The sequence below is a fragment of the Drosophila tropicalis genome, unplaced genomic scaffold (genome assembly GCF_018151085.1).
Source record: "Drosophila tropicalis isolate 14030-0801.00 unplaced genomic scaffold, ASM1815108v1 contig_878, whole genome shotgun sequence".
In the NCBI taxonomy this organism is placed as follows: Eukaryota; Metazoa; Arthropoda; class Insecta; order Diptera; family Drosophilidae; genus Drosophila; species Drosophila tropicalis.
This window is the reverse complement of record NW_027173374.1, coordinates 2,050,102-2,062,363: the sequence shown is the minus strand read 5'-3', so window position 1 is coordinate 2,062,363 and position 12,262 is coordinate 2,050,102. Positions and strand designations below refer to the sequence as shown.

Genomic DNA, 12,262 nt, shown 5'->3' with positions numbered 1-12,262 from the left:
TAGTTTAAAAAAAAGGTTAATTTAAGATGGTTAATTTTTTCTTGGCTGATGAATATTGTGGCAAATGATTTGTCAGATTAACGAGACGAATATTGCCTTCATCGAAGATATATGTGGATAAGATAATTGCCTCCATAGAATGGCAAACGAAGTTCATAAAAATAAAGTTCATCAAGTATAAGTTTCAAAAATTCCTTATAGCTCCTCATAGCTCTAAGTCTGGCTTTTGAATATTCTTGAATATTGAATCGATGGCTTTCCAACCCTCTGCCAGGGGTGGTGATTTTTTCTTACAAGTGGTACAGAAGTGTTATTTACAAAATTCACGATATAGATGAATTGAAAATAAAATAAGATGTTGCCCTCGGATATTTGCCGTACCTGTGCCACACAGAATAATAATTTATTGCCGCTTGCCTCCTGCTCGGAAAAGCTACAGGAATTAACCCAAATTGTAAGTGAAGTGAAAATTACAACTAGCCCACGCATACACACACACACACACTGTTGTCTTTTCTTTATTACAGCCGCTATTGGAGCTCATCGGCGATGAAAATTTGCCCCAACATTTGTGTGCCGATTGCTTGGCCAAATTGGACAATGCCTATGCCTTTGTGGAGCAAGCGCGTAAGGTGAACAGGGATCTGCTAATGAAGTTGAGGCAGTGCCTTCTCGAGGAGACACCCATTGATATACCCATACCCAATGCAATGCAACATCAAATCAAAATGGAAATGGACGATGAAGATGGTGACCAACAAGAGTTGGACGAAGAAGAGACTGCTGCCACAAGATTAGAGCTTAAATGGCATGCGGACAGTGATGCCGAAAGTGAAGCAGAGGAGGAGGATGCTGCTGATGGCAATGAAGATGAGTACAAGCCATATCAGCCAAGGCGAAGCCTGCGCAAGATTAAGCAGCAATCCGATAGCGAACAGGAATATCAAGATCGCGAAGAGGAGAAAATTAAGTGAGTTGCTTCGGAAAAAGTACGCAAAATACAAGTAATAGATTTAATTTTTCGATTATTACAGCTTAAATCTTGAGAAAAATGATCCGGAGCCGCCTCCTAAGCGTCGTCGGGGACGACCACCACGTCTAGCCAAAACTCTAGCTCTCAATTCCGACGGTCGTCATGTATGTGCTGAGTGTGGTAAAACCTTCTCCTGGTATAGGGATATGCAGCGTCATGCTCGCAGTCATTTCGAAGAAGCCACCTTTAACTGTTCGCAATGTGGCAAGGGATTCCTACGCAAGGATAAATACATGTCCCACCTTAAGTCCCATGAGAGACGGCAGGCTAAACGGGAAAATGTGGAGTTATCTAAAGAATGGATATTCGCCGAGCGGTTATATACCTCGGAGCAACTAAAGCTTATTGAATGCAAATTGTGTGGTGTGCAATTCGAACGATTGAGAGATTTAAGATCCCATTTGGAGCTTCATGCGTCTAAGGAAACTCTTGGTCAACTGCAAATGGATCAAGAAGTGGTGAAAGAACACTTTGCAGATGAAAATATTGATCTAGAAAAGGTCAAGGATCTAATAGCTAATGATATAAGTGAAGGGCATTTGGAAAAGTTCTGTGCTGTGGTCAATTCGAATGGATACGAATTAAGTTTAAGTGATTCCGATGAAGACTTGCCTCCGGACATCGAACCCAAATACCACTGTGTCTCATGTAACGTGCCTTTTAAGCGCAAACATTTGATCATTCGTCACACAGTGGAAGAGCATTCCAAAGGTGTTAATCAGCCACAATTACGTTGTAATCTCTGCCAGATCGGTTTCGTCTGCCTAAATTTGTACGAGCAACATCAACGTTCGCAGTGTTACGGTAAATTTAAAAGATATGGCTGTCGAAAATGTCCTGGAAAGTTTATGTGGTTAGAGAATTTGGAAAAACATGAATGTGTCCAAAACCGGGAGGAGGACAAACAAATTCTATGCTGCCTTTGCGATGCTCAATTGCCCAGTTTAGTCCAGTTGAGAGCCCACTTGCTTAGTCATCGAGATGGAACGACGGGAATCGATCCTTTATATCAAGCAACATTCTTCCGTTGCTATTATCCAAAAGGTTTAGCCTGCAGCCAGTCCGAACTTAGCTCCCGTATAGTTGGCGACTTCGATGCCCAAGATTATGGTCGGTATTATAATGCTAGCCTTAGTTCTGGACAGGAATTAGATTTCTATGACTCCGATTCGGATGAAAGTGATGCACCTGGAGAATCTCAAGAAAAACCTTCCCACACATGTACTCTGTGCGGCGAATCAATGAAACGTTTAACAAATCTTATCGAACACCAACAAAATTGTCATCAAGACGAAACAGAATCGTTCACTTATTCTTGCAAGGATTGCTCAGAAAGGTTCGTGTGCGATGCTCTTCTGCTGCAGCATCGACGCCGTTCATGCGGTAAATTGCATGCCAAATTCCATTGTCAGCTGTGTCAAATGCATTTCGTTTGGCAAACCAACTATGAGCAACATTTGCGGGTAAATCATCCTTCCGAGAAGGATTTGGATCAGAATATTAAACGGAAACCTGCAGCTGCCCCTTCTGCCAGACTGCAGTGCAATGAATGTGATAAGGTGAGAGCATGGGGAAGAGTTTATTTTAAGCGAAATTTAAAGAAGTCATATATTCCTTTCTCAGGTTTTCATCTGGCCCAAGGACCTTAATCGTCACAAGCGCATGCATCAGCCCAGGACAGCATCTCAGTTTGAGTGCACCCACTGTGAACGTAAATTTCATCGAAAAGATGGCCTCAAGTCCCACATGCGAGTGCACAGCGAAGAGATGCAACAGCTGGAGAAGACTGATAATTATGAGCACGATGAGAAACCACAAGCAAACCAGATTTTAAGCGAATTAAGTCGGCCACATGGTTGCAAGCGAATTCAATGCATGATCTGCCATTCGCAGCACTCAAAGATAGCCGATCTGCGATGTCATCTAATGTCTCACCAGTTTGTTATTAGCTTGCCGCCCGAGAGAGAGAAAGATATTGTTGGCGTTTCCAAATCATTATATCCCGAATTGAGCGTAGCGCTGTCCCGAGATATTTTAATATCCCGTATTATGAATGACATTGGTAAGGGTGTGGACCTAGAGAGATTCATATCCGTTACGAATGAATCGGGCTTTGAACTTAGTTTGGATAGCAGCGAAACGGATTCAGATACCGATGAAGAGGATGCTAAAACGGACAGACAAATCATTAATCGCTATATTTGCTCCATTTGTCAAGTGGAAGTGAAGAGAAAGCATCAGTTATATGCCCATCAATTGGATCACCATCCTTGTGCAGAGGCAGCTACAAATGTGTGCTCTCATTGTCAAGCGAGATTTGTTAGTGAGCAACTTCTAGAACATCATCTCAAGTCGCAGTGCCGAAATAACCAAAAGCGGCACCAATGTCGAAAGTGCCCGTGGCGTTTCCGTTGGCGGGAGAATCTCAAGCTCCATAACAATGTATGCCATCAACCAGATGATGCTTTATTAGGCCCAGACGGTGGGGAATTGCGTTGCAAGGAATGCCATCGAACCTTTAAAATGCAAAAGGATTTGACTCGTCACATGCTAATGCACTCGGATACGAGTATTTATCGTTGTCGTTGGTGTGCCCGTCGTTTCTATCGTCAGGCTAATCTTTTACAGCATATTGAACGACATGGCATCAGTGCCGATCAATTGCCTTATGCCGAATCTCTTCTTAATTCATATAATCATCCGCATGGTCAGAAAATCATTCAATGCAAAGTGTGTAACATAAACTTTAACTCAATCACTGCGCTGCGGCATCACTTGAAGTCCTCTTCCAATGAGTCGCATCATGAACTTAGTTCCATGCAAAATTACTCGATTACCAACCAATTGGGCTATGAACTGAACTTGGACGACTCGGAGACAGATGACGAGGACATCAAATCTGGAGGCAGTAATGAAATCTATACTTGCAGCATGTGCCACTTGCGTTGTGCAAGGAAATATGAACTCTATCAACATCAGCAGGCCATGCATAGGCTAGAACGTATCCCTGACGGCTGCGATCAGTGCATTTTCAAGAGCGTATCTTCTGACATCATCGAGCATCATAAGCGTAATCAATGCGAGAATCAGGAGAAAACCTTCAAATGTATTAAATGTGGCTTCAAATTCATGTGGGAATCGAATATGTTAATCCATATGGAACTGCAACATCAGAAAACCGAAGAGGATGAACAAACCCAGGAGCAACAAATTGCGGAGCCAACAACGGATTCAGTTATTAATGCGTCGTCGAATTCCAAACAAGTACAACAAATTTTCCAATGTGCTCTTTGTCCCAGAAAATACAATCGCAAGGATCGTCTCACGGCGCATATGAAAAAGTTTCACAATCCTAGTGGACCAAGCACCACAACAGGAGCTAGCCAGTCATCTACTTCGTCAAAGAAATCTTCTGCGGCAGCATCTTCCTCATCTTTAGCTTCTGCCACCAAGCAACCAAAACTATTTCTCTGTGCATTCTGTGGCAAGGCAGTGAGTTCATCGTCCAATCTTATCATCCACATGCGACGACACACTGGGGAAAAACCCTTTAAATGCGATTTCTGTGAAATGGCTTTTCCACGTTCCTCGGATCTGCAGTGTCATCGGCGAACACATACGGGAGAGCGTCCTCATGTGTGTACAGTATGCCAAAAAGGATTCGCCAGATCCTATAAATTGCAGCAGCATATGCGCATCCACAATGGGGAACGACCCTACAAGTGCACCTATTGCGAGAAGAGTTTCACGCAATCCAACGATTTGACACTACATATACGCCGCCACACCGGCGAGCGGCCCTATCAGTGTGGCATTTGTGGTGAGAGATTCATTCAGGGTACTGCCCTAAAGAATCATCGTCAACAGCAGGGGCATCATGAACCAGGCGCTCCAGGTGGCCTGCCTGGAGAGGCACCCATAAGGCGCACAGTTCTTCAGCAATTTTCAGGCGAATGAAATGTTTTGTACAAGATTGGTATACACATACCCATAAATGGAATTTTTCAATTAAACTATAAAGGCCAAGTGCCCAAAAATAAATCCACCTAGACTAATATTTTAAGATGTGGGAAGCCTTCTTTATATGGTTTGAGTCTATACGATGTTTTAAAAAGCTGTGAGCTCAATTTTCTTTAATAATATTTCAAGTTTTGTTATAATTTAGTATGGGATATAGTTGTAAACTCAGTCTAATGCCAATTCGAATCCGATTACGGCATACAAATTTTGTATATTTCGTAAATTATAAAGTTTACATCTTTTTAAACATTGATGTATAAATGTTATCGATATGTTTTGTTGTTTTGGTCGTTGCCATGGGTAACCAAGCAACTCCAAGCCAACTTTCCCACTGAAATTCAAGTTGGCCTAGTGTCGCCTTTCTAATCAAGCAAAGCAGCAGTTATCACAAAAGCAAAAATTAACACAATTGTAATATACAAATTAAGGTTCTGATTACGTTTTGAAAAAGCAGCGATTCAAATTTGAGTTCCTGCTTTGTGTTGAATGTTACCAATTAGCATAAATTGGTGTTCCATTGGCGATGGTCAAACGTTATAAGCCGCCATCCTCGGTCTCAGGCTCTCGTTCTTTGGCTGCAAGTGAGAACAGCGGCGGCGGTGGCAGTAGACGCGGTGACGCCTTTAAGAATAAGGATGAAGATCATATTTATTGTGTGGTTCTGCATGTTGTGGAGGGTGAGCCATTTCATATATAGAATATATGTACATTAATTTTACCAAAATGTTTTCTCTTTCAATCAAGCCATCAATTTCTGTGGACGCGATGGCGAAAACGAACAAATTGTTATGAATGCTGCACTTAATACGGTGGACTTTGAGATCGAGGGACGACCCTCGGCCACATCGGAAACTATTATCTTTAATAGCAATTGCATTTGGGAATGTGATATGGCCGGCATTAAACGCATTAAAACGGATCATCGACCCGTAAAGGTTACCTTCTACTCCTGCGGCAGTCAACAGGAACGAAAAAGCATTGGCACCCTGGTGCTACCGGTGAGGGGATTGCCCGTAATCAGTTCTATGGGCAATCAAACGGCATTGCAGTTAAAAATGTTTTGGCATAAACTGATATGCATATCAAATGAATTTCGTTCCCATAAACCGGAAGTACTTCTAATGTTGGCCATTGTCAAGAAATCCTTGTTGCAAACCAAAGATTTTGAGCATCTTATGCAGTTTGATGTAAGTAGAAGTTGGAAGGAACAATTAGCGTTTGAAAGTTTCATTGAACTTATAATTCTAGACCAAGAGTCCGGCTAGTTCTCCATTGCAATCGCCAGGTCATTCGATAACGGCTAACATGCTGCACTCTCAGGCAAGTATTCTAAATGAAACCAGCTCCAACCTTAAATGATTTATAAATTTCAATTAACAGGCCAATGTGTATGTGCAATCCTTGGTGCAATTGGGTCTTCTACAAGTGGGCAACGATCCTCTAATTGATTGTGACATCATTGAGGTGGTCCTGCAATTGAAACAATTGAAAAACATCTGCAAATTGGTAAAATCCTTGAACAATGGCAAAAATGTTGGCACTGTTCTGTTGGTCTTTGATTTTGTGGGTAATGTGACCAACATTGAGCTGAAATTAAATGAAAAGGACTCATATGTCCTTAACGATGTTTTGGGACTGAGATTCAAGTCATCGTTGCGCAGTATGCGTCTGTATTTCCAACGCATTTTCTATTTGCCCATCAATATGTATATCAATGGGACAGCTGTTGCCAACTACCGCATGGATTTTGGTAAACTAATGCCGTTGGACAGTTATTTCGACACCAACCGGAAGTATGTCCACAATGGTTCCTTTACCTTCAATCGTCTTGGGAGAGCGGACAGCGCTAGAGAATTGAGACCATTGATAGAATATACTTTTAGTGTGGATATCAAATCGATTTGTTCGCGTCAAAGTCAACAGGGACAGTATGAGGATGACCTGCAGCCATCCATTTCATCGGTAAGTAGTGTGATAAGAGAATTGCCACTGGAACATCAGGATCAGAAACCCGGAACAACATCGTGGCAACATCAAGATGATTCATCAGCTGCCAGCCTAAATGTGGGAGCCGAACTCTCTGCTTCTGAGAATGAGGATCTAGAATTGCCCTTAGATGCCAATACCAATAGTGAAGAAGCACCAAAGGATGTACGCCAAAACCAGAAAAGGCGTAAAAAGTTCACTCGAGTTACAACCAAAGAGGAAAGCCCGGATAGCGAAGAGGATTTGTGTCTTGTAAATAAGTTCTCTTCTATGGTGGTACGACAGCCACTGATTGCAGGCAGACAGGATTATAGTGAACTCACAACAAGCACTTCTGAGGATGATGTTATGGCTCTGTACAGCAACAAGGATTTCAATAAGGGTTCAGGTGAATCAGGGAAACAACAGGCGGAATTGAAATCTAGAGAATCTAATGCAAAATTGGAACGACAAAAAACGACTATGTCAGAAGATAAAGCGGAGTTGGATAAGGAAATGGTCAAAGAACAAATAAATAAAACTAAAATGAAACCAGTCAAGAAAGTAAAAACTGATAAGTGTAAATTACATTCCGCATGGGATGATCTCCAAAACGAAATAGAAATTTCTAAAAAATCGAAAAAGTTACAAAAAATCAAATCTGAATTACTTAGAGGGTATGCCCCTAAAGAATCGCTTCAAGATGATTTCCCAATGAGAGGAAAGTCGAATAAATCTAAAAATATTCAACCCATAGTTGAAAACTTCGAATATGAAGTCGATATGCTTGAGCAAATAAAAAAGGTTAAGGTAAAACCAAAACCTAATCTTATGACAAGCCAGAGCGAAGCCAAAGTGCTAAGGAATGCAAGAAAATTGGAAGAGATTAATGCCGCAGATCTGCAAGAATTACCTCAAATGGAATCGATTTTAGCCAGAAAAGAAAGAATGCGGAAACGTCAGGAAATCATGTGCCAAAAATCCAATAGAATAACCGAGAGAGATGAAGACGAACCAACAGCTGAATCGGAGAATTCTTTCGCCTATATTCCCTCAAGATGTACACGGAGTGTACAGAGAACTGAAAGTAGTATGGATTTTTTCAAAAGAGAAGTGATTAGTGAATTAAAAAGCAAAACAAGTGATGAACAAAGTCTTTTACCTCATACTGATACTAGCGATCCGAATCTCAAGGAATCTGTGCACTTAACTGTTGGGCCAAAGGAAAGCAAACGTAAACTAAAGCCACAACTTTTAGCCAATGAAGATCGCTGTAAAGCTCCTCTAACAGCCAAAGAGTCGAGACGAGTGCCTAGGGCTCCCAAATCGGAAATGGCTTTAAGTGCTCGCTGGGTGGAAGTAAATAGACATCAGGAGAAGCTCATAAAGGAAAATGAAAATTATATAGAACAAATGTACAAAACCAATGAGATGATTGAAAAGAAACGCATAAAACGAACTAAAGTGAGACCAACAAATGACAATGACAATAATATGGAGGATTCTTTAGCTTCCGACAGAGTAAAAACTACTAAAAGTAGGCAAGCGATATTGGGAGATGAACAGGATCAAAATCATTCTTGCTCACAGGAAAGCTCTAAGGAATATATTGCTTCCCAAAGCACTATAACCAATTTCTTATCAACTTCTGCTGAGGTGGACGAAGAGGATTTGTTCGAAAACAAAGCAATAAAGCAAATTGTACGAAAGAAAAGTGTAAGAAAATCGGAAATAGAAATCGAAAATCCAAATAGTAGCTTAGAGCTCTCAGAGAGTCTAACGTCCAATAGTCTAAACGTATCCATTAAAAAGAAACTGAGCAGGAAAAACTCTCGCACAGATCCATTGGAACAGCTTTCAAATCAAGAATCATTCAAAGATGATCAGCGGAAAAAGATTACGAAAAAATCTTCTGAATCGGCAGTTTGTGAAGATTCCACCCATGTTGACATGGACATTTGGAAAAAGCAACAAATGGCACTATTTGAAAAAGAATTGCAATTTAAGATCGATCAATTGCGATTGGAAGAGTTTCAAGGCGAACCTCCACCCCAAAGTGATCCAAAATATGAGAGTAAATTCATGGAACTCGAGAAGCATGTGGTTACACTTAAACAGGAAATGGAAGAGCAAGTAGATTTCTTTCGCAAACGTAATCAGGAAATAACCGATGAGAATACGCGTCTTCATGCGAAAAAGGCACAACTTGAAGAACAAGTCTCCCGCATGGAGTACGAAATTCAGCAATTAAGTCAAAGAAGGAATGTTCTTGAAGTTGGCCACGATATGAAGCAGCTGCTAAACGAATTGGCCAAACAGAATAAGCGTATTATAGATTTGTCCAAGGAGAAAGAACGCTTTAAGAGACAATGGCGGCGAAGTGCCAAAAAAATGCATGCCCTTAAACTGTCCATGCTTGAGAAAAATCTGGACTACAATCAAGGGCAAAATAATTCGGAATCAATAGGGTATGTAGCATAATTCTGAATAAGAATTTATGGAACTTCAATCTCAAATTTTCTCCTTTTTAGAATGATCAATCTTAGGTCAATTTTAACCAAAGATGCTGTTGAATTCGAAAGGGAATATGGACAATTTCGGCATTCACGTTCTATACCAAGCTTCCAGATAAGCACCGAATCTGATGAATTCACATCTTTAGCAAGTAGAGAAACAATGTTAACAAAAAGTTCCCAACGTTAAAGTAATAATTCTAATCATATATATATATTTTACCAAATTGACTGTGATATATTCCTATTATTAGTTAGTTGTTCTTTTTTTCCGTTTGAATCATTTTGTGTGTCTAGATTTCGAAACCGTATTTAAATATATATTTGGTACACTAATCCATTTCAAAACCCACACGAATGAAATAGGGCAAAGTATTCAATGGCGCTGAATAGTCCATTATCCAAATGGGCCCCGTATAAACTGTATCAGCATTATTGCCATCCGTCCATTGTCCTTCTGGTAGATAGATGTCACGTTTAGTGGCTCCTTCGATTATTACTGGAGCAGCTATAATATCGTCACCCAAGAGGAATTCTGCAAATGCAAGGAAAGAAATTAAAAACTATTTTCAAGCCACAATCTATATAGACTTACCATCATAAATGCCTTGTGCGACTTTGTCGTCTGGAGCGATCCACCAAAGAGGAGCATTAACTGGCTCTCCCGTTTCCACAGCACGCTTAAACAGTTTTATAATATACGGTGCATATTCGGCATGTAAAGCCGTAAAGTTCTTTGTGATCTCTATAGCTTCATCGTCGAATGTCCAGGGTACAAAGGAGAATTGAAGGGCGGGCATAAATACATTGGCCTGGAGCCAGCGTAGGAAGAGCTCCTTATTGGGTGGGCTATCATCGTAACCATTGCCGCCAATCATATCCGGCAAGACGAAAGGATATCCGTTGAGATTCATTTGCAGAAGTGAAGTGATCAGCGTGACCAGACCATTGTTCCAGCCCCATTCTGAATCCTTGTCCACAATCCGAACGAAAATGGGCAAGTCTTGTGTACCTTGTCCCGAGCGTACTTCTACCATCGCTCCAAATGAGGCAACTGTGCGAACATAATCTCCGACCGCTTGCAATGGCGATATTATATCATTTTCACTGGCCTGCAGAACCGGATCTGGGGGTAACCAACTAGTTTCACCTGCATCAAACTTGAAGCTGTCAATGCCATGTTCCTCCTGCAAACGTACCAGACGTTTTGTGAACCATTCCTGTGCCTCTGGTTTGGTAAAGTCTATAGCTGTGGCTACCCCAGTTTCGCTATTCCACCATTGAGTGGAAGGATCGCCAGCATGATCTAGAACCAAATAGCCCAATCCCAACGCCTCCTCATAGATGTCAACGCAATCTTTGTTGATAAACGGATGAATCCATAGAGTTACACGGAAATCCATTTCTTTGAGATCTGCAACCAACTTTGTAATATTTGGAAATTTACTCTCACGGAATGTTAAGGCTCCATAGCAGATTTCCCAGTCATCATCAATCTCCAGTTGACTGTTCTCGAATCCATTGTCCACGATCTTTTGGGCAAATTCACGAACAACAGCGTCATCAATATCCCTGCTATACAGAGCCCATGTAGACCAAATGGGATACTGAACAATACGCTCATCAGGATAACCCGTTGGTTGTCCCAGAAACGTTTTTACAGCATATTTATGAGCAGATTTCGCATTCTTGGCCAAACCAATATGATAAACGAATTTGGAGCTAGTCACGCGAGAATCATAGGGCAACGCGGCAGTGGCACTCAAACAGAGTTTATTCTTATAGTCACCCGTATTCTGATCAATAAAGAGAGGCGTATTGGACTCTACAAAGATAAAGACTCCATTACTGTTTAGCCAATATCTTTCGCCAACACCAAAGTTATCCAACTCCTTAGGCAAATAGGAATAATTGCTATGCTGTTGCCTTTCCACTGGCCAATAATGAGCCTTCTGTTCGGGGCCGCTGAACCAGTGAATTTCCGATTGATCCAACGAGAAGCAATCGCGAGGCTGTGATCCGGCCGCCACATCATTGCGAGCCACTTTTATGTGTGTTATGTCGCTGCCGGTACCACTCACCACTCCCGACTGCACCAGAGTGAATTCAATGCTACTTGTGCCATCCGATAACTTATAACTGCCCGTTGAGGTCAATTCCAAATCGCTGCTGGTCACAAAATTATCCAATGTCACGGTCTGTAGACTCGATGTGCCCTTCATCAGTTCATATTGCAGCTTAGCACCACGTCTCAATCTCACATAGATGTCGCTATTTGAGAATTTATAGCGCTGTTCGATGCTCTGACAGGTTTGGGCGACATCCCAGTAGCAAGTCGTCGCCAGCACAATGAATGCTAAAGCAATAGTAGCCTTCATTTAGATATTTTTACGTTGAGGATTGAATTACTAATGATGATACAGGGGAATGGGTCTTGGTTCTTATATACCCAGCGATAAGCGAAGTGAAACCGGCATTTCCAAAAACACAAATAGATCTCTTGACCATTGCCAATCCAATAACGTCTATATCATACTAAACTACCTACTTATAACCTGATAAAGCCCACATACTTGATAAGCTTGTGATTCCATAAACATTGCTCAGTCAGTCAGTCAGTCCGTCAGCTCCTGGTGCAGTTTATTTTCAACAGGTTTTGATATGTTTTTGAAGAGTTTCGCTATATAACTGCTTGTTTTTCCGATTGTGTAGAACACTTGAGAGCTAGCCT

General features: G+C 41.3%; 3 protein-coding genes across 3 annotated transcripts; 2 read left to right on the top strand and 1 right to left on the bottom strand.

Moving 5' to 3' along the window:
* Positions 1–205: 205 nt before the first annotated feature.
* On the top strand, positions 206–5,074 carry LOC137585024 (zinc finger protein 721). The gene is made up of 4 exons (XM_068300667.1): positions 206–454; positions 528–970; positions 1,035–2,592; positions 2,657–5,074. The coding sequence occupies exons 1-4, from the start codon at positions 356–358 to the stop codon at positions 4,988–4,990; spliced, it is 4,434 nt and encodes a 1,477-aa protein (XP_068156768.1). The 5' UTR covers positions 206–355; the 3' UTR covers positions 4,991–5,074.
* Positions 5,075–5,456: 382 nt separating this feature from the next.
* On the top strand, positions 5,457–9,867 carry rha. Its single transcript, XM_068300638.1, has 5 exons — positions 5,457–5,730; positions 5,798–6,240; positions 6,302–6,373; positions 6,434–9,486; positions 9,550–9,867. Exons 1-5 carry the CDS (start codon positions 5,577–5,579, stop codon positions 9,719–9,721), a joined length of 3,894 nt encoding a protein of 1,297 aa, XP_068156739.1. The 5' UTR covers positions 5,457–5,576; the 3' UTR covers positions 9,722–9,867.
* Positions 9,718–11,958, bottom strand: tobi (target of brain insulin). Its single transcript, XM_068300640.1, has 2 exons — positions 10,127–11,958; positions 9,718–10,066 (listed from the first exon to the last, which is right to left on the bottom strand). The coding sequence occupies exons 1-2, from the start codon at positions 11,907–11,909 to the stop codon at positions 9,864–9,866; spliced, it is 1,986 nt and encodes a 661-aa protein (XP_068156741.1). The 5' UTR covers positions 11,910–11,958; the 3' UTR covers positions 9,718–9,863.
* Between the last annotated feature and the right edge of the window lie 304 nt (positions 11,959–12,262).

Excerpts from the sequence above, each read along its gene's own strand:
- LOC137585024 (XM_068300667.1), top strand. The coding sequence starts at position 356 with ATGTTGCCCTCGGATATTTGCCGTACCTGTGCCACACAGAATAATAAT. Across the intron at positions 971-1,034 it reads CGCGAAGAGGAGAAAATTAA|CTTAAATCTTGAGAAAAATG; the intron begins GTGAGTTGCTTC and ends CGATTATTACAG. Across the intron at positions 2,593-2,656 it reads AGTGCAATGAATGTGATAAG|GTTTTCATCTGGCCCAAGGA; the intron begins GTGAGAGCATGG and ends TTCCTTTCTCAG.
- rha (XM_068300638.1), top strand. The coding sequence starts at position 5,577 with ATGGTCAAACGTTATAAGCCGCCATCCTCGGTCTCAGGCTCTCGTTCT. Across the intron at positions 5,731-5,797 it reads GGTTCTGCATGTTGTGGAGG|CCATCAATTTCTGTGGACGC; the intron begins GTGAGCCATTTC and ends CTTTCAATCAAG. Across the intron at positions 9,487-9,549 it reads AATAATTCGGAATCAATAGG|AATGATCAATCTTAGGTCAA; the intron begins GTATGTAGCATA and ends TCTCCTTTTTAG.
- tobi (XM_068300640.1), bottom strand. The coding sequence starts at position 11,909 with ATGAAGGCTACTATTGCTTTAGCATTCATTGTGCTGGCGACGACTTGC. Across the intron at positions 10,067-10,126 it reads CGCACAAGGCATTTATGATG|AATTCCTCTTGGGTGACGAT; the intron begins GTAAGTCTATAT and ends TTGCATTTGCAG.